General features: G+C 40.4%; 3 protein-coding genes across 3 annotated transcripts; all 3 read left to right on the forward strand.

Annotated features, from left to right (window-relative positions):
- The first annotated feature begins 3,829 nt into the window (after positions 1-3,829).
- On the forward strand, positions 3,830-4,783 carry LOC144325393 (olfactory receptor 10A7-like). Its single transcript, XM_077918343.1, has one exon. It carries the CDS (start codon positions 3,830-3,832, stop codon positions 4,781-4,783), a length of 954 nt encoding a protein of 317 aa, XP_077774469.1.
- A 3,848-nt stretch (positions 4,784-8,631) lies between these two features.
- LOC114581954 (olfactory receptor 10A2-like) lies at positions 8,632-9,585 on the forward strand. Its single transcript, XM_028702685.2, has one exon. It carries the CDS (start codon positions 8,632-8,634, stop codon positions 9,583-9,585), a length of 954 nt encoding a protein of 317 aa, XP_028558518.2.
- A 5,542-nt stretch (positions 9,586-15,127) lies between these two features.
- Positions 15,128-16,081, forward strand: LOC114582153 (olfactory receptor 10A2-like). Its single transcript, XM_077918344.1, has one exon. It carries the CDS (start codon positions 15,128-15,130, stop codon positions 16,079-16,081), a length of 954 nt encoding a protein of 317 aa, XP_077774470.1.
- The last annotated feature ends 2,559 nt before the right edge of the window (positions 16,082-18,640 follow it).

Consider the following 18,640-nt stretch of genomic DNA (forward strand, 5'->3'; position numbering starts at 1 on the left):
GTAGTCCCCTTAAAATTAATGGGATTAAGTTAATTATGCTTGAATATATGTCCCTTGATTTAAATTGGTATTTAATTCATATAGCCTTGCCTCTATCTACCTAACAACTCAAACAGTGGGATAATTTATAGTAAATAATTTTCTGTGAGGAAAGATTCTCGTTCCCTCCTAGTGAAATCACCAGAAATCCCTGAAATGATATCTCTGCGAGAGTTGAGGATTTCTCTTAAACAATTTGTGTGGGGAATAGATGGAAAACTATTGGGGGAAGTAGGAATCATCCTCGATTAAGCTTAGAACCTAATATAACAATATCTCTGTCAGAATGTTTCCTGTCCCTTCATCCATTAACATCGGAGCCCAAGGGTAGATCGCATGCTTTGTATGCAAAAGGTCCCATGTTCAGTCCAAGCAGGGCTGAGAAACAATTTTCCTAAAACTCTGGGGAATTTATGCCAAGCTACATTCAGATGTGGGGTTTATTGCATGTGTTTTGCCGGTTATGAAACTAGTGCTTCTGTCCCAAATTCTAACATCCCCTTTGCACTTCAATAGCTGCTGCATTCCAGAACTGTGGGTTGTTGTTTTTTTTTTAAAAAAAAAATGCTATTCCATCATGCTGCACTAGATTTTAAATGGCAGGAAAGAATTATATGCAGGAATACTGCCCACATTTTGTCACATGAACTCAAATGCAATAATTCGCTCTCTTTGGACTTCTCCTAGCATGCTTCTGTTCCAGAGGCGTTTCCATTTGTCTGAATCAGCTAGTATAAAGAACCCCAAACCCACCTTTTTTCTGCATTAATTTCCAAAATTTGCAGAGTCTAAATTAGCACTGATTGACATTCCCCTTGCTACTGACTGCCTTGTGATTGTCTGGACAATGCCAGATATCATTCAATTCCTACCTGGATCAAAACTCTTAGAAATGAACTGTTGTCATATAGCCCATTGTCTCTCAACATCCCTCATATTACTTGACCATCATATACCCTCGACATTTCCCTTTTTTACAGGGATACTCCTGGATTTGCTGAAGCTGTCTCAGTTTCTGAATCGATCCCAGAATGTCCCGCTTTTCCTTAGGATGACCCTATTTTCATTGGAGAAATGTTGGAGCTATGGAGTTAGGCAACCCCCGAGCCAATAAGAAAGTAACTATAGATAAGTAACTCTAGAACCATTAGAAGATATCTGAAGGTTGCCCTGTATATGGGAGATTTTAAACATTTTATTCAGTTTTTATATATGTTGGAAGCCACCCACAGTGGCTGGGGCAACTCAGTCGTATGGGCAGGGGATTTATAATGATAGCAGCAGCAGCAGCAGCAGCAGCAACAACAACAATAATAATAATAATAAATAATAATAATAATAATAATAATAATAATAATAATAATAATAATAATAGAAGACGATGTCCCTCTTTTCATTGGAGAATTACTGGAGGGTCTGCAATCAATGCTGCTACTTTGCACAGAATGAGACCCAAAGGCTGATTGTAAGTAGCTGCAGTAAGATAGGTACTACAGGAGGTTGAACCAGTTGACCCTCAGGGTCCCTTCCAACTCTACGATTCTAAGATACTATGATTGGCAGGTATGGGATAACCTGTGGGTGGATTTTTTATTCTTTTATCTTGTTGAAGCAACTTTCTGTCTTCCATTTGCCCTCCTACTATCTGCTTAGCTCTTAATAAACTTCATCAAAATAACTGTCTCGATTATCGTGTGTATTGCTGCCAGACCCAAAGGGAATTTTTCACTTATGTTTCTACAACATTTTAGAGTTATGCTACATGTGATGAGATTGGAGTCTGCCAAAGAGGAGAAAGCTAAATTGGGGTCAGAGAAGATCCAGGAAGGCTAGGTGCCCTCTGTGTCTCCCCTCCTCATTACCTGCCTTGGACCCTCTGAAATCACCCATTTGGGGGCAGAGCATGTTAAGGAGGTGGAGGGGGAGGAGATTACTTGCTAGTTCTGGCTTAACTGGCCTACACCCAGACTGACAGCGGTGGAAAGAAAGGGACAAAGCTTCTCCCCACTCCTACCACTGTACCTTTTACCACTGTACTCTGTATGCCACATGCTGCCAACAACAACTTTTATTGGTGAAACCAAGCCTAGTCTCAGTCATTCATGAAAATGACCCCTGTAGCCCTTTCAAAGGCCAATGTAGAATTTCTTTCTTTCTTTCTTTCTTTCTTTCTTTCTTTCTTTCTTTCTTTCTTTCTTTCTTTCTTTCTCTTCCTTCCTTCCTTCCTTCCTTCCTTCCTTCCTTCCTTCCTTCCTTCCTTCCTTTCTCTATCGATCTATCATCTATCAGCTATCTATCAGCTATCTATCTATCTATCATTATCTATCATCAAAAACATTTCTCTGTTGGGGGAAAAATAATTTTAGTGGTCCAACTTGCTAGTAAAGTCAGTTCTAATTTACCTGTTTATTGAGCATTCATACAATTTCTTTGTACAGTTTGTGGCAAGGTTATGCATCATCCACACTTACCTTTTCTCCACACTTTCCATACATAGACTGCAATTTAAAGCTTCTTTTCTGAATGCTTCCACACCACCACCTCCAGAGCTTTCTCATAAAAACACACTCTTTTAAGTTGAATTGGAGTAAATGTCAAACCTCAGAAAACCCGAATTGACATTTGCTCTGATTCTGCCTGGAAGAGTGGGTTTTCATGGAGAAAGCTCTGGCATGTTGGGTGGGAGGGGGAGAGACCAAGGACACATTCTCGGATTTGTGACTGGGAAATGATGGGGAACTGAGCATTAATTCTTGTATGTTTGCAGGTGGTTATTCAATGTGGTCAAGAAAGTGTTTTCCCATTACAGTACATTTGTTGGAATCAGTCTCAGAGGACAATCAAACCACTGAATTGGCAGAAATGAATGGATGTTCTGGGCTACCCAGATGACAAGACCCCCTTCTCAACCTCACTGATGTAGTCGAGATGAAACAGCAATACATTTGACACCAGCTTAACTGCAGGAGTTGTCCCAAAAGACAGCTTCTGGGAGCCACAGGTGACAGCTGAGTGGAGGGTGGGGACCAAAGGGGACCAAACTACCCAAAAAGAATCATGTGTGTACCAACACAGGTACTACCCCTCCCCAAATACCCCATACAGCCCATGCAGGGGTTGGACTACATGACCCTTGGGTCCCTTCCAACTCTACAGTTCTATAACTCTATGTCTGCACAGCCATATGCCCCAGAGAACAAAGAATGAAGCGCTTTAAAGTTATCTTAAAAGAAATATCACAATGGATAACTGAATAGCTACATTAATGCGTCTGCCTGCTCAGTGAGTTATTCATTGTGATCTGTCTTGGAGCACAGCTCCCAGAGGGAAGAATCTGGCAGAATAAAACAATGGTGAAGAGGCAAATACACTGAAAGCAGCGTAGACCTTCTATAACTGTGGCTGAGAAATCTCTAGTGCAACTAGGGCATCAGGAACAGAGAGCTGGGTGTGACCTTCCAGTATTCAGTAAGTACCAGATTGTTTTCTTTTGAAGCCTTTGACATGTTTAACTCTGAAGGAACACACTTTGTACATTTCTTCTCATGAATGATACTAAATTATTTCTTGGACAATGTTTATTTTTCAAGTCTGATGCCTTTTAATGTTTAATGTTATTTAGGAACAATTCTACCAAAGGTTAGCACTTGCTATGTTCAGTAAAGAAAATGATTATTATACAGCTTGGCAGTCATTAAACAGAGTTCCACATATAATCTATTTAAAAAGATTGTGTATAGCTGAACAATCTTACTCAAACTTCATCAGTTCTTTATGTTCTCTTTCCAGGATGCAGAACAGAAAAGAATACATTCTACAAAACAGGACAGCTCCAGCTAAATTCATCCTCCTGGGTCTTTCTGATGATCCAAACCTGCAAAGTGCATTGTTCTCCGCTTTCCTGGTACTCTATATCATCACTCTGGCAGGAAACCTTCTCATCATTCTTCTGACGTTGGCTGACCCTGCCCTCCACACCCCCATGTATTTCTTCCTAAGAAACCTGTCTTTTCTGGAGATCTGCTACACATCAGTGAATGTCCCTAAGATGCTGGCAAACCTCCTTTCTGGAAATAAATCCATCTCATTCATTGGATGTGCTCTGCAGACCTACTTTGTATTCTTCCTTGGTGGGTCAGAATGTTTCCTCTTGGCTTCAATGGCCTATGATCGATATGTTGCCATTTGTAAGCCCTTACACTACCACATCCTGATGAGCCAAAAAGTTTCTATTACTTTAGCTGTGACATCTTGGCTAAGTGGGTTTCTGATGTCCTTTGGACACACCAGCATGGTGTTTACTGTCTCCTACTGTGGCTCCAATGTGATCAACCACTTCTTTTGTGACATCCCTCCTTTGCTGAAATTGGCTTGTGGGGACACCTCAAGGGTTGAAATTGCAGTCTTTGTGGTGGCTATGATTTTTGTGACTTTGCCTTTTATTCTGATCTTGATGTCTTATGCTGGCATTATAACAACCATTTTGAAGATCTCATCCTCTGAAGGTCGGAAGAAGACCTTCTCCACCTGCTCTTCACACCTGATTGTGGTGACCTTGTTCTATGGTTCTGCTTGTATTACATATTTGAAGCCCAATTCCACTTACTCACCAAACACTGACAAATATCTATCACTCTTCTATACTGTTATCGGACCCATTTTGAACCCCCTCATATACAGCTTGAGGAATAAAGAGGTAAAACATTCATTTAAAAGAATTTGGGATAGAAGACCTTTTGGGTGATAAAAATTAACTGACGTATTGTGGGAGTTCCAAAACAGGTATGGACCTGTACCTACTAATTTCTGAATGCATTAGCTTGGATCCAGAATGATTTAGGAGAACTGTGGTCCCCTTAAAATTAATGGGATTAAGTTAATTGTGATTTAATATATGACCCTTGATTTAAATGGCAATTTTTGTCATCTAACCTTGCCTTTATATACCTAACAGCTCAAACAGTTGGATTATTTATAGTAAATAAATTTGTGGAAGGAAAGATTGTGGTTCCCTCCTAGTGAAATCACCAGAAATCACCCAAAAGATATCTCTGTGAGGGTTGAGGATTCCTCCTAAACAATTTGTGTTGGGGAATGGAAGGAAAACTATTGGGGGAAGTGGGAATCATTCTCGATTAAGCATGGAACCTAATATAAATTGATATGAAAGTCATTCTCTGACAGAAAGTTTCCTGTCTCTTCATCCAATACCATCGGAGCCGAAGAGTAAATCGTATGCTTTGTATGCAAAAGGTCCCATGTTCAGTCCAGGCAGGGCTGGTGAAGATTTTTTCCTGAAACTCTGGGGAGCTTCTGCCAAGCTGCATTCAGATGTGGGGTTCACTGCATGTGTTTTTCTGATTATGTTGCTAGTGCTTCTGTCCCAATTTAGAACATTCCTTTTGCACTGCAATAGCACCTGCATTCCAGAACTGTGGTTTTTTTGTTTTATGTTTTTTTTTAAAAAAAAATACGTTCCCACCATGCTGCACTAGATTTTAAATGGCAAGAAATAATTATATGAAGGGTTACAATCACATTTTGTCACATGTTCTCACAATGCAATAATTAGCATGCTTCTGTTCCAGAGGTGTTTCCATTTGTCTGAATCAGCCAGTACAAAGAACCACAAACCCACCTTTTTCCTGCATTAACTTACAAAATTTGCAGAGACTAAATTAGCACTGATTGACATTCCCCTGGCTACTGACTGCCTTGTGATTGTCTTTAAAATGCCTGATATCATGCAAGACCTACCAGGATCAAACCTCTTGGAAGTGAACTGTTGCCATATAGCCTATGTCTCTCAACATCCGTCATATTACTTAACCATCATGGACCCTCCACACTTCCCTTTTTTAAGATTTACAGAAGCTGTCTCAGTTTCTGATTCAATCCCAGAATGTCCCACTTTTTCTTAGGATGTCCCTATTTTCGCTTGCGAAATATTGGGGGTATGGAGTTAGGCAACCCCCGAGCCAATGAGATAAGTAACTATAGAGCCTTTAGAAGATATCTGAAGGTTGCCCTGTATAGGGAAGTTTTTATTCAGTTTTTATATATTTTTACATTTTATTCAGGTTTTATATATGTTGGAAGCTACCCAGAGCGGCTGGGGCAACCCAGTCATATGGGCAGGGGATTTATAATGATAGCAGCAGCAGCAGCAACAACAACAACAACAACAACAACAACAACACTAAGAAAAAATAATAGAAGATGTCCCTCTTTTCAATGGATAGATATTGGAGGGTCTGCAATCAATGCTGCTACTTTGCACAGAATGAAACCAAAAGGCTGATTGTAAATAGCTGCAGTAAGATAGGTACTACAGGAGGTTGAACCAGTTGACCCTCAGGGTCCCTTCCAACTCTAAGATTCTACGATACTATGATAGGCAGGCATGGGATAACCTGTGGGTGGATTTTTTATTCTTTAATCTTGTTGAAGCAACTTTCTGTCTTCCATTTGCCCTCTTACTTTCCTCTTAGCTCTTAATAAACTTCATCCAAATAACTGTCTGGATTGTTGTGTGTATTGTTGCCAGACCCAAAGGGAATTTTTCACTTGTATGTCTACAACATTTTGGAGTCGTGCTACATGTGATGAGATGAGATTGGAGTCTGCCATGGAGGAGAAAGCTACATTGGGGTCAGAGAAGATCCAGGAAGGCTAGGTGCTCTCTCTGTCTCTCCTTCTCATTACCTGCCTTGGATCCTCTGAAACCACCCATTTAGGGGCAGAGCATGTTAAGCATTTGGGGGGAGGACTTACTTGCTAGTTTTGGCTTAACTGGCCTACACCCAGACTGACAGCGGTGGAAAGAAAGGGACAAAGGATCTCCCCACTCCTACCACTGTACCTTTTACCACTGTACTCTGTATGCCACATGCTGCCAACTACAGCTTTTATTGGTGAAACCAAGCCTAGTCTCAGTCATTCATGAAAATCACCCCTGTAGCCATTTCAAAGGCCAATGTAAAATATCTTCCTTCCTTCCTTCCTTCCTTCCTTCCTTCCTTCCTTCCTTCCTTCCTTCCTTCCTTCCTTCCTTCCTCCCCCCCCCCTCTCTCTCTCTCTCATCTTTCTATCATCTATCATCTATCTGTCTGTCTATCATCATCTATCATCAAGCACATTTCTTTCTTGGGGGGAAAAAAGAATTTTAGTGGTCCAGCTTGCTAGTAAAGTCAGTTCTAAATTACCTGTTTATTGAGTATTCATACAGATTTCTTTGTACGTTTTGTGGCAAGGTAAAGCATCATCCACATTTACCTTTTCTCCACGCTTTCCAGACATTGTCTGAAATTTATAGCTTCTTTTCTGAATGCATCCACACCAACACCTCCAGAGCTTTCTCGTAAAAACACACTCTTTAATATTGAATTGGAGCAAATGTCAAACCTCAGAAAACCCAAATTGACATTTGCTCTGATTCTGCTTGGAAGAGTGGGTTTTCATGGAGAAAGTTCTTGCTTGCTGGGTGCCGAGTGGGGTGGGGGGGAGAGACCAAGGACACAATCTTGGATTTGTGACTGGAAAATGATGGGGAACTCAGCATGAATTCTTGTTTGTTTGCAGCAGGTTATACAATATGGTCAAGAAAGTGTTTACCCATTACAGTATATTTGTTGGCATCAGTTTCTCTCAGAGAACAATTAAACCACTGAACTGGCAAAAATGAATGGATGTTCTGGGCTGCCCCCCCTTCTCAACCTCACTGATGTGGTTGAGAGGAAAACAGCAATACATTTGGCACCAGCTTAACTGCAGGAGTTGTCCCAGAAGACTGCTTCTGGGAGCCACAGGTGACAGCTGAGTGGAGGGTGGGGACCAAAGGGAAACAAACTACCCAAGAAGAATCATGTGTGTACCAACAGAGGTATTACCCCTCTCCAACCCATACACCCTATGCTGGGGGTTGGATACTTGATGACCCTTACGTCATTTCGAACTATACAATTCTATAATTCCATGTCTGCAAAGCCATATGCCCCACACAACAAAGGATGAAGGGCTTTAAAGTTATTTTAAAAGAAATATCACAATGGATAACTGAATACCTACATTAATGCATCTGCCTGATCAGTGAGTTACTCATTGTGATCTGTCTTGGAGCACAGCTCCCAGAGGGAAGAATCTGGCAGAATAAAACATGGTGAAGAGGCAAATACACTGAAAGCAGTGTATACCTTCTATAACTGTGCCTGAGAAATCTCTAGTGCAACTAGGGTGTCAGGAACAGAGATCTGGCTGTGACCTTCCAGGGCTTCAGTAAGTACCAGATTATTTTCTTTTGAAGACTTTGGCATGTTTCACTCTGAAGGAACACACTTTGTACATTTCTTCTCATGAATGATACTAAATAATTTCTTCGACAATGTTTATTTTTCAAGTCTGATGCCTTTTAATAATGTTATTTAGGAACAATTCTACCAAAGGTTAGCACTTGCTATGTTTAATAAAGAAAATGATTATTATACAGCCTGGCAGTCATTGAGCAGAGTTCCACATATAATCTATATAAAAAGATTGTGTATAGCCGAACAATCTTACTCTAACTTCATTAGTTCTTTATGTTCTCTTTCCAGGATGCAGAACAGAAAAGAATACATTCTACAAAACAGTACAGCACCAGCTAAATCCATCCTCCTGGGTCTTTCTGATGATCCAAACCTGCAAAGTTCATTGTTCTCCGCTTTCCTGGTACTCTATATCATCACTCTGGCAGGAAACCTTCTCATCATTCTTCTGACGTTGGCTGATCCTGCCCTGCACACCCCCATGTATTTCTTCCTAAGAAACCTGTCTTTTCTGGAGATCTGCTACACATCGGTGAATGTCCCTAAGATGCTGGCAAACCTCCTCTCTGGAAATAAATCCATCTCCTTCATTGGATGTGCTCTGCAGACCTACTTTGTATTCTTCCTTGGTGGGTCAGAATGTTTCCTTTTGGCCGCAATGGCCTATGATCGATATGTTGCCATTTGTAAGCCCTTACACTACCACTTCCTGATGAGCCAAAAAGTTTATACTACTTTAGCTGTGGTGTGTTGGTTAAGTGGGTTTCTGATGTCCTTTGGTCACACTAGCATGTTATTTACTGTCTCCTACTGTGGCTCCAATGTGATCAGCCACTTCTTTTGTGACATCCCTCCTTTGCTGAAATTGGCTTGTGGGGACACTTCTAGGGTTGAAATTGGACTCTTTGTGGGGGCTATGATTTTTGGGACTTTGCCTTTTATCCTGATCTTGATGTCTTACGCTGGCATTATAACCACTATTTTGAAGATCTCATCCTCTGAAGGTCGGATGAAGACCTTTTCCACCTGCTCTTCACACCTGATTGTGGTGACCTTGTTCTATGGTTCTGCTTGTATTACATATTTGAAGCCCAATTCCACTTACTCACCAAACACTGACAAATTTCTCTCCCTTTTCTATACTGTTATAGGTCCCATTTTGAACCCCCTCATATACAACCTGAGGAATAAAGAGGTAAAACATTCATTTAGAAGAATCTGGGGTAGAAGACCTTTTGGGTGATAAAAATGAACTGACGTATTGTGGGAGTTCCAAAATAGGTATGGACCTGTACCTACTAATTTCTGAATGCATTAGCTTGGATCCAGAATGATTTAGGAGAACTGTGGTCCCCTTAAAATTAATGGGATTACGTTAATTTTGAGTTAATATATGACCCTTGATTTAATTGGTGATTTTTGTCATCTAACCTTGCCTTTATCTACTTAACAGCTCAAACAGTTGGATAATTTATAGTAAATAAATTTGTGGAAGGAAAGATTGTGGTTCCCTCCTAGTGAAATCACCAGAAATCCCCCAAAAGATATCTCTGCGAGGGTTGAGGATTCCTAACTAAACAATTTGTATTGGGGAATGGATGGAAAACTCTTTGGGGAAGTGGGAATCATCCTCGATTAAGCTTGGAACCTAATATAACTTAATACGAAAGTCATTCTCTGAAAGAAAGTTTCCTGTCCCTTCATCCAATACCATCAGAGCCGAAGTGTAAATCTCATGCTTTGTATGCAGAAGGTCCCATGTTTAGTTCAGGCAGGGCTGGGAAAGATTTTTTCTTGAAACTCTGGGGAACTTCTGCCAAGCTGCATTCAGATGTGGGGCTTATTGCATGTGTTTTTCTGATTATGATGCTAGTGCTTCTGTCCCAATTTCTAACATTCCTTTTGTACTTCAATAGCTGCTGCATTCCAGAACTGTTGTTTTTTGGGGGGTTTTAAAAATTATTTTCCACCATGCTGCACTAGATTTTAAATTGTAGGAAAGAATTATATGAAGGGATACTCTCACCTTTTGTCGCATGTACTTACAATGTTATAATTCCTTTTCTTTGGACATCTCCTAGCATGCTTCTGTTCCAAATTGTTTTCATTTGTCTGAATCAGCTAGTACAAAGAACCACAAGCACACCATTTTTTCTGCATTAATTTCCTAAATTTGCAGAGACTAAATTATCACTGATTGGCATTCCCCTGGCTACTGACTGCCTTGTGATTGTCTGGACAGTGCCAGATATCATGCAAGACCTACCTGTATCAAACCTCTTCGAAGTGAACTGCTGCCATATAGCCCATTGTCTCTCAACATCCCTCATATTACTTGACCATCATGAACCATCCACATTTCCCTTTTTTACAGGGATAGTCCTGGATTTACTGAAGCTGTCTCAGTTTCTGATTCGATCCCAGAATGTCCCACTTTTTCTTAGGATGTCCCTATTTTCACTGGAGAAAGGTTGTGTGTATGGAGTTAGGCAACCCCTGAGCCAATTACACAAGTAACTATAGAACCTTTAGAAGATATCTGAAGTTATCTGTATAGGGAAGTTTTAAAACATTTTATTCAGTTTTTATATATGTTGGAAGCTACCCAGAGCGGCTGGGGCAACCCAGTCATATGGGCAGCGGATTTATAATGATAGCAGCAGCAGCAGCAGCAGCAGCAACAACAACAACAACAACAACAACAACACTAAGAAATAATAATAGAAGATGTCCCTCTTTTCAATGGATAGATATTGGAGGGTCTGCAATCAATGCTGCTACTTTGCATAATGTGAGACCCAAAGGCTGATTGTAAGTAGCTGCAGTAAGATAGGTACTACAGGAGGTTGAACCAGTTAACCCTCAGGGTCCCTTCCAACTCTACAATTCTATGATACAATGGCAGGCAGACATGGGATAACCTGTGGGTGGATTTTTTATTCTTTTATCTTGTTGAAGCAACTTTCTGTCTTCCATTTGCCCTCTTACTTTCTGCTTAGCTCTTAATAAACTTCATCAAAATAACTGTCTGGATTATCGTGTGTATTGTTGCCAGACCCAAAGGGAATTTTTCACTTATGTGTCTACAACATTTTGGAGTCATGCTACATGTGATGAGATTGGAGTCTGCCAAGGAGGAGAAAGCTACACTGGGCTCAGAGAAGATCCAGGAAGGCTAGGTGCCCTCTGTGTCTCTCCTTCTCATTACCTGCCTTGGATCCTCTGAAACCACCCATTTGGGGGCAGAGCATGTTAAGGAGGTGGGGGGGAGGAGATTACTTGCTAGTTCTGGCTTAGCTGGCCTACACTCAGACTGACAGCGATGGAAATAAAGGGACAAAGGATCTCCCCACTCCTACCACTGTACCTTTTACCACTGTATTCTGTATGCCACATGCTGCCAATTACAACTTTTATTGGTGAAACCAAGCCTAGTCTCAGTCATTCATGAAAATCACCCCTGTAGCCCTTTCAAAGGCCAATGTAAAATATCTTTTTTCTTTCTTTCTTTCTTTCTTTCTTTCTTTCTTTCTTTCTTTCTTTCTTTCTTTCTTTCTTTCTCTCTCTCTCTCTCTCTCTCTCTCTCTCTCTCTCTCATCTTTCTATCTATCTTTCTATCTGTCATCTATCATCTATCTGTCTATCATCATCTATCATCAAGCACATCTCTCTCTTGGGGGAAAAATAAAGAATTTTAGTGGTCCAACTTGCTACTAAAGTCAGTTCTAAATTACGTGTTTATTGAGCATTCATACAGATTTCTTTGTACAGTTTATGGCAAGGTATAGCATCATCCACATTTACCTTTTCTCCACGCTTTCCTTTTTTTAAAAATAATTTTTTATAATTTTCCAACATAGATTTTAAACATACACAACACAATACATAAACAAACAAACATATAAAACACGTATAAATTCATAACCTTCTTTTCATTTACCCTCTTTCACCGACTTCCCCATGCCTCCCTTTTCTGCATCTCTAATTAGTAATTTTTCCAGCAACCCCTCACTTCTGCTAATTTTTAAACTTTTTCTGTTTCTTCTTATTTTACCCAATCATTTACAGCTGTAATTTAGGTTTTTACATTACCCTTGACATTTTAGCATTCATTAATCTTATAGTAGTTTTTAAGATAAGTTTTAAATTTCTTCCAATCTTCATCTACCGTCTCTCTTCCTTGGTCACGGATTCTGCCAGTCATCTCGGCTAGTCCCATATAGTCAATCACCTTCATCTGCCATTCTTCCAGTGTGGGTAGTTCTTGTGTCTTCCAATACTTTGCTAGAAGAACTCTTGCTGCTGTTGTAGCATACATAAAAAAAGTCTTATCCTTCCTTGGTACCATTTGGCCAACCATGCCCAAGAGAAAAGCCTCTGGTTTCTTGTGAAAGGTACATTTAAGAACCTTCTTGATTTCATTATAGATCATTTCCCAGAAGACCTTAATCTTTGGGCACGTCCACCAAAGATGATAGAAAGTACCTTCAGCTTCCTTACATTTCCAACATTTATTATTGGGCATATGATATATTTTTGCAAGCTTGACTGGGGTCATGTACCACCTATAGATCATTTTCATAATATTCTCTCTTAGGGCATTACATGCCGTAAATTTAATACCAGTGGTCCATAACTGTTCCCAGTCAGCAAACATAATGTCATGACCAATGTCTTGTGCCCATTTAATCATAGCTGATTTAACTGTTTCATCTTGTGTGTTCCACTTCAACAGCAAGTTGTACATTCTTGACAAATTCTTAGTATTGGGTTCTAACAATTCAGTTTCTAATTTTGATCTCTCCACCTGGAAGCCAATTTTCCTGTCTTGTTTGAACATCTCATTAATCTGGAAATAGTGAAGCCAATCTCTTACTTTAGACTTCAGTTTCTCGTAGCTTTGTAGTTTCACTTTTTCACCCTCTTGTTCCAAAATCTCACAATATTTAGGCCATTTGGCTTCCATATTAAGCTTTTTCACCTCTCTGGCTTCCATTGGTGACAACCACCTAGGAGTTTTGTTTTCCAACAAATCCTTATATCTAATCCAAACATTGTATAAAGCTTTCCTAACAATATGGTTTTTGAAACCTTTGTGAATTTTTACCTTGTCATACCATATATATGCATGCCAGCCAAACCTGTTATTGAACCCTTCCAAATCTAAAATGTCCGTGTTCTCAAGAAGTAGCCAGTCTTTCAGCCAGCAGAAAACCGCCAACTCATAGTATAATTTCAAGTCCGGCAGGGCAAAACCCCCTCTTTCTTTCTACGCTTTCCAGACATTGTCTGCAATTTATAGCTTCTTTTCTGAATGCATCCACACCAACACCTCCAGAGCTTTCTCGTAAAAACACACTCTTTAAAGTTGAATAGGAGCAAATGTCAAACCTCAGAAAACCCAAATTGACATTTGCTGTGATTCTGCCTGAAAGAGTGGGTTTTCATGGAGAAAGCTCTGGCATGTGGCGGGGGTGGGGGGAGGGACCAAGGAAACAATCTCGGATTTGTGACTGGAAAATGATGGGGAAGTGAGCATTAATTCTTGTTTGTTTGCAGGAGGTTATACAATATGGTCAAGAAAGTGTTTACCCATTACAGTATGTTTGTTGGCATCAGTTTCTCTCAGAGGACAATCAAACCACTGAATTGGCAGAAATGAATGGATGCTCTGGGCTGCTCAGATGACAAGACCCCTTTCTCAACCTCACTGATGTTTTTGAGAGGAAAACAGCAATACATTTGGCACCAGCTTAACTGTAGGAGTTGTCCCAGAAGACAGCTTCTGACAGCCACCGGTGACAGCTGATTGGTGGGTGGGGAGCAAAGGGGAACAAACTACCCCAGAAGAATCATGTGTGTACCAACAGATGTACTACCTCTCCCCAAACACCCCATACAGCCCATGCAGGGGTTGGACTTGATGGCCCTTACATCCCTTCCAACTCTACAGTTCTATAATTCTATGTCTGCACAGCCATATGCCCCACACAACAAAGGATGAAGGGCTTTCAAGTTCTTTTAAAAGAAATATCACAATGGATAACTGAATAGCTACATTAATGCATCTGCCTGATCAGTGAGTTATTCATTGTGATCTGTCTTGAAGCACAGCTCCCAGAGGGAAGAATCTGGCAGAATAAAACATGGTGAAGAGGCAAATACACTGAAAGCAGTGTATACTTTCTATAACTGTGCCTGAGAAATCTCTAGTGCAACTAGGGCATCAGGAACAGAGAGCTGGCTGTGACCTTCCAGGGCTTCAGTAAGTAGCAGATTATTTTCTTTTGAAGACTTTGACATGTTTCACTCTGAAGGAACACACTTTGTACATTCCTTTTCATGAATGATACTAAATAATTTCTTGGACAATGATTATTTTTCAGGCTTGATGCCTTGATGCCTATTAATAATGTTAGCTAAGAACAATCCTACCAAACGTTAGCACTTGTTTAATAAAGGTTAGCTATGTTTAATAAGGAAAATGATGATGATATAGATGGAAAGTTCAGAAAAATCTCTTTAATGATTATTAAAACTATACCTCCCCATATGAACAAGGCACAGAAGCTATAATTTAGGTATAATTTAGAATTTTTATTATAAGATCACCTCTAAGTCCTATTGATTCCAATGGAGTTAAACACTGCAGTATGTGCCTTTGGATCGTTCCCTGATCAGCCTGGCAGGGAATAATAATCCCACATATAATCTATATAAAAAGATTGTGTACAGCCAAGCAATAATATCCTAAATTTATCAGTTCTGTATGTTCTTTTTCCAGGATGCAGAACAGAAAAGAATACATTCTACAAAACAGTACATCACCAGCTAAATTCATCCTCCTGGGTCTTTCTGGTGATCCCAACCTGCAAAGTGCATTATTCTCCACTTTCCTGGTACTCTATATCATCACTCTCGTAGGAAACCTTCTCATCATTCTTCTGACGTTGGCTGATCCTGCCCTCCACACCCCCATGTATTTCTTCCTCAGAAACCTGTCTTTTCTGGAGATCTGCTACACATCAGTCAATGTCCCTAAGATGCTGGCAAACCTCCTTTCTGGAAATAAATCCATCTCCTTCATCGGATGTGCTGTGCAGACCTACTTTATATTCTTCCTTGGTGGGTCAGAATGTTTCCTTTTGGCCTCAATGGCCTATGATCGATATGTTGCCATTTGTAAACCCTTACACTACCACGTCCTGATGAGCCAAAAAGTTTATACTACTTTAGCTGTGGTGTGTTGGTTAAGTGGGTTTCTGATGTCCTTTGGACACACTAGCATGTTATTTACTGTCTCCTACTGTGGCTCCAATGTGATCAACCACTTCTTTTGTGACATTCCTCCTTTGCTGAAATTGGCTTGTGGGGACACTTCTAGGGTTGAAATTGGAGTCTTTGTGGGGGCTATGATTTTTGGGACTTTGCCTTTTATCCTGATCTTGATGTCTTACGCTGGCATTATAACCACTATTTTGAAGATCTCATCCTCTGAAGGTCGGAAGAAGACCTTCTCCACCTGCTCTTCACACCTGATTGTGGTGACCTTGTTCTATGGTTCTGCTTGTATTACATATTTGAAACCCAATTCCACTTACTCACCAAACACTGGCAAATTTCTCTCCCTTTTCTATACTGTTATAGGTCCCATTTTGAACCCCCTCATATACAGCTTGAGGAATAAAGAGGTAAAACGTGCCTTTAAAAGAATCTGGAATAGAAAGCCTTTTGGGTGATAAAAATGAACCAACACATTATGGGGGATCCAAAATAGGTAGGAACTTGTAACTTCTAACTTCTGAAAACATTAGCTTGGATCCAGAATGATTTAGTTGTACTGTTTTCCCTTTAAAATTAATGGGATTAGGTTAATTATGCTTTAATCTAAATCCCATTGATTTAAAAGGGAAACTAATTCATCTAACCTTGCCTGTAACTCACCTAACAGACTGGCTAGGACAACCCAGTCAGAGGAATGGGTACAAATAATAATAATAATTAGAGAGTAGAAAAGTTTTTATTGAAACTATTGTTTGAGGGAGGATTATGTGAGGTCCTCTACTGCTGTAACCACCAGAAATCCCACAAAGATCTCTCTGATTTAGAAATCTTCCTATGCAATGTGCATTCTGGAATGGATGGAAAACAATGTAAAAGGTCCCATGTTCAGTCCAGGAAAGGCTGGAATAGATTCTTGCCTGAAACCCTGGAGATCTACTGCTAGCCTGCATTCAAAAGTGGGGTTTATTGCATGAGTTTTTGTTGTTTTGTCCCACTTTCTAGCATCCCTTTCATACAGCTATAACTGTTACATTCCAGAACTGTGACTTTTTGATTACTATCCCACCATGTTGCACTATATTTTAAATGGCTGGGGGGGGGGGAGAATACTGTCCCAAATTTTGTCATATGAAATTGCAATGCAAAGCTGTCATGATTTTCTGAGTCAATGCCAGTGTGGTGTAGTGGTTAAGAGCAGTGGACTCGTAATCTGGGTTCGCTTCCCCGCTCCTCCGCATGCAGCTGCTGGGTAACCTTGGGCTAGTCACACTTCTCTGAAGTCTCTCAGCCCCACTCACCTCACAGAGTGTTTTTTGTGGGGGAGGAAGGGAAAGGAGATTGTTAGCCGCTTTGGGACTCCTTAGGGTAGTGATAAAGCTTGATATCAAATCCAAACTACTACTTCTCCTCCTTCTCCTTCTCCTTCTCCTTCTCCTTCTCCTTCTCCTTCTCCTTCTCCTTCTCCTTCTCCTTCTCCTTCTCCTTCTCCTTCTCCTTCTCCTTCTCCTCCTCCTCACCACCTTCTTCTTCTTCTTCTTCTTCTTCTTCTTCTTCTTCGGGGCTACAAGCATCCCCCCCCCCCGGAAACAATTAACAAGGAAGTGTGCACTAACATTTCACTTGATTTCCAGAAGTGTTTCTCGTGTTGTGTGAAATATATAACGTGAAAATTAAAAAGTCAGTAAATGCTGGGAAGGTGCAATAAAGTGGCATCTGAATACAGCTCTTGTACAGCTCTAGACCACACTGAGATAGATGGACCAATATCAGAGTCAGTTTCTAGACCCCTGCCCACCATCCTGCATTGTTCAGGACAGCCCCATGACCTTCCAAATAAGGTGTTTAATGTGTCACATGTGGCTACTGTAGTAAGGAAGGAATCAGAAGCATCCCTTCCAAGGACTTTCTTAAGGGAACCTAACTTCAATTCCGAGCTTAAAAAATAATAATCTATTGACAACAGAAAATTGACCCAATTGCCTCAACAAGTGTGCCTGTTCTGAATTTTGCAATAATATACTTAATCTCTTCCATAGAGGAAGTTGATGGTTTCACAATATAACAAGAGATGCATTGTGTATGTTTCCTGATATATATTGTTAATACTGCATTTTGTTTAATGGCCCTGGTAACACAAATTGGGTGTTGAAGAATAAATTTTGTAAATAGAAACATGTATTCATAGCATGTTGTTGTTATCAGCTTGAAGCTGATTCTGTACTTTGCATGTTCATCACTGTAGTGTCAGTCTGTATACTACAAAATACTGTGTGCAATCTATTGAGCTTGCATGGCAAATGACACTCTAGAAGGAAGAACCAGATAGTTATCTGGACCGTATGTATCTAGCTTAGCCTAGTTATTGAACATCTCCATTCTGGGTTAACTTGAAAGTGCCAAGCCTTAGAGTCTTGTTCTCTCAGAGATAAGTTGGTCACCTATACCAATGCAAGACATTATGATGCCTGTGGTTCAAATGGCATCCCCTGGTTCCACACTGTACAAATTCTTTTTGGCTCATTCAAAGTGCTGATCCATCTCCATCCATTTTTTTTTCTCTCTCTCCCTCTCCCTCTCTCTCTCTCTCCCCCCCCCCCCCCCCCCCGTTTTCACCTGCTCTGTAGTGACCTGAGAGTTGGCAAAATCATATAGTGGTAGGAGTTATATAAATAGGTCAATGTGATGTGGAATAATTTACCAAGTAGGTTAACGTTAGGTCAGCACCCTTAGGCACCTTGGAGTTCTGAGACCTGCCATAGAAACCCTCTCAGGCCAATTACAATATTTCAACCACCCACCCAAAAAAACCATGAAAATGTTTGGGTTGGGGGGTAGTTTTGTGAAATCCCCCACCTACCAGTTTGATTTGCTGATTCATCAGTGCATTAACTTGGGAGTAAGAACCATTAAACTCAGTGTGATTTACTTCTGAGAACAAATCAGAACTGCATTATTAATATCAGATTTGCCCCCTCTTAAAAAAACCAGAAGCAAAATACACCACAGTGGGACAC

This window comes from Podarcis muralis, chromosome 13 (assembly GCF_964188315.1).
Source record: "Podarcis muralis chromosome 13, rPodMur119.hap1.1, whole genome shotgun sequence".
Taxonomy (NCBI): domain Eukaryota; kingdom Metazoa; phylum Chordata; class Lepidosauria; order Squamata; family Lacertidae; genus Podarcis; species Podarcis muralis.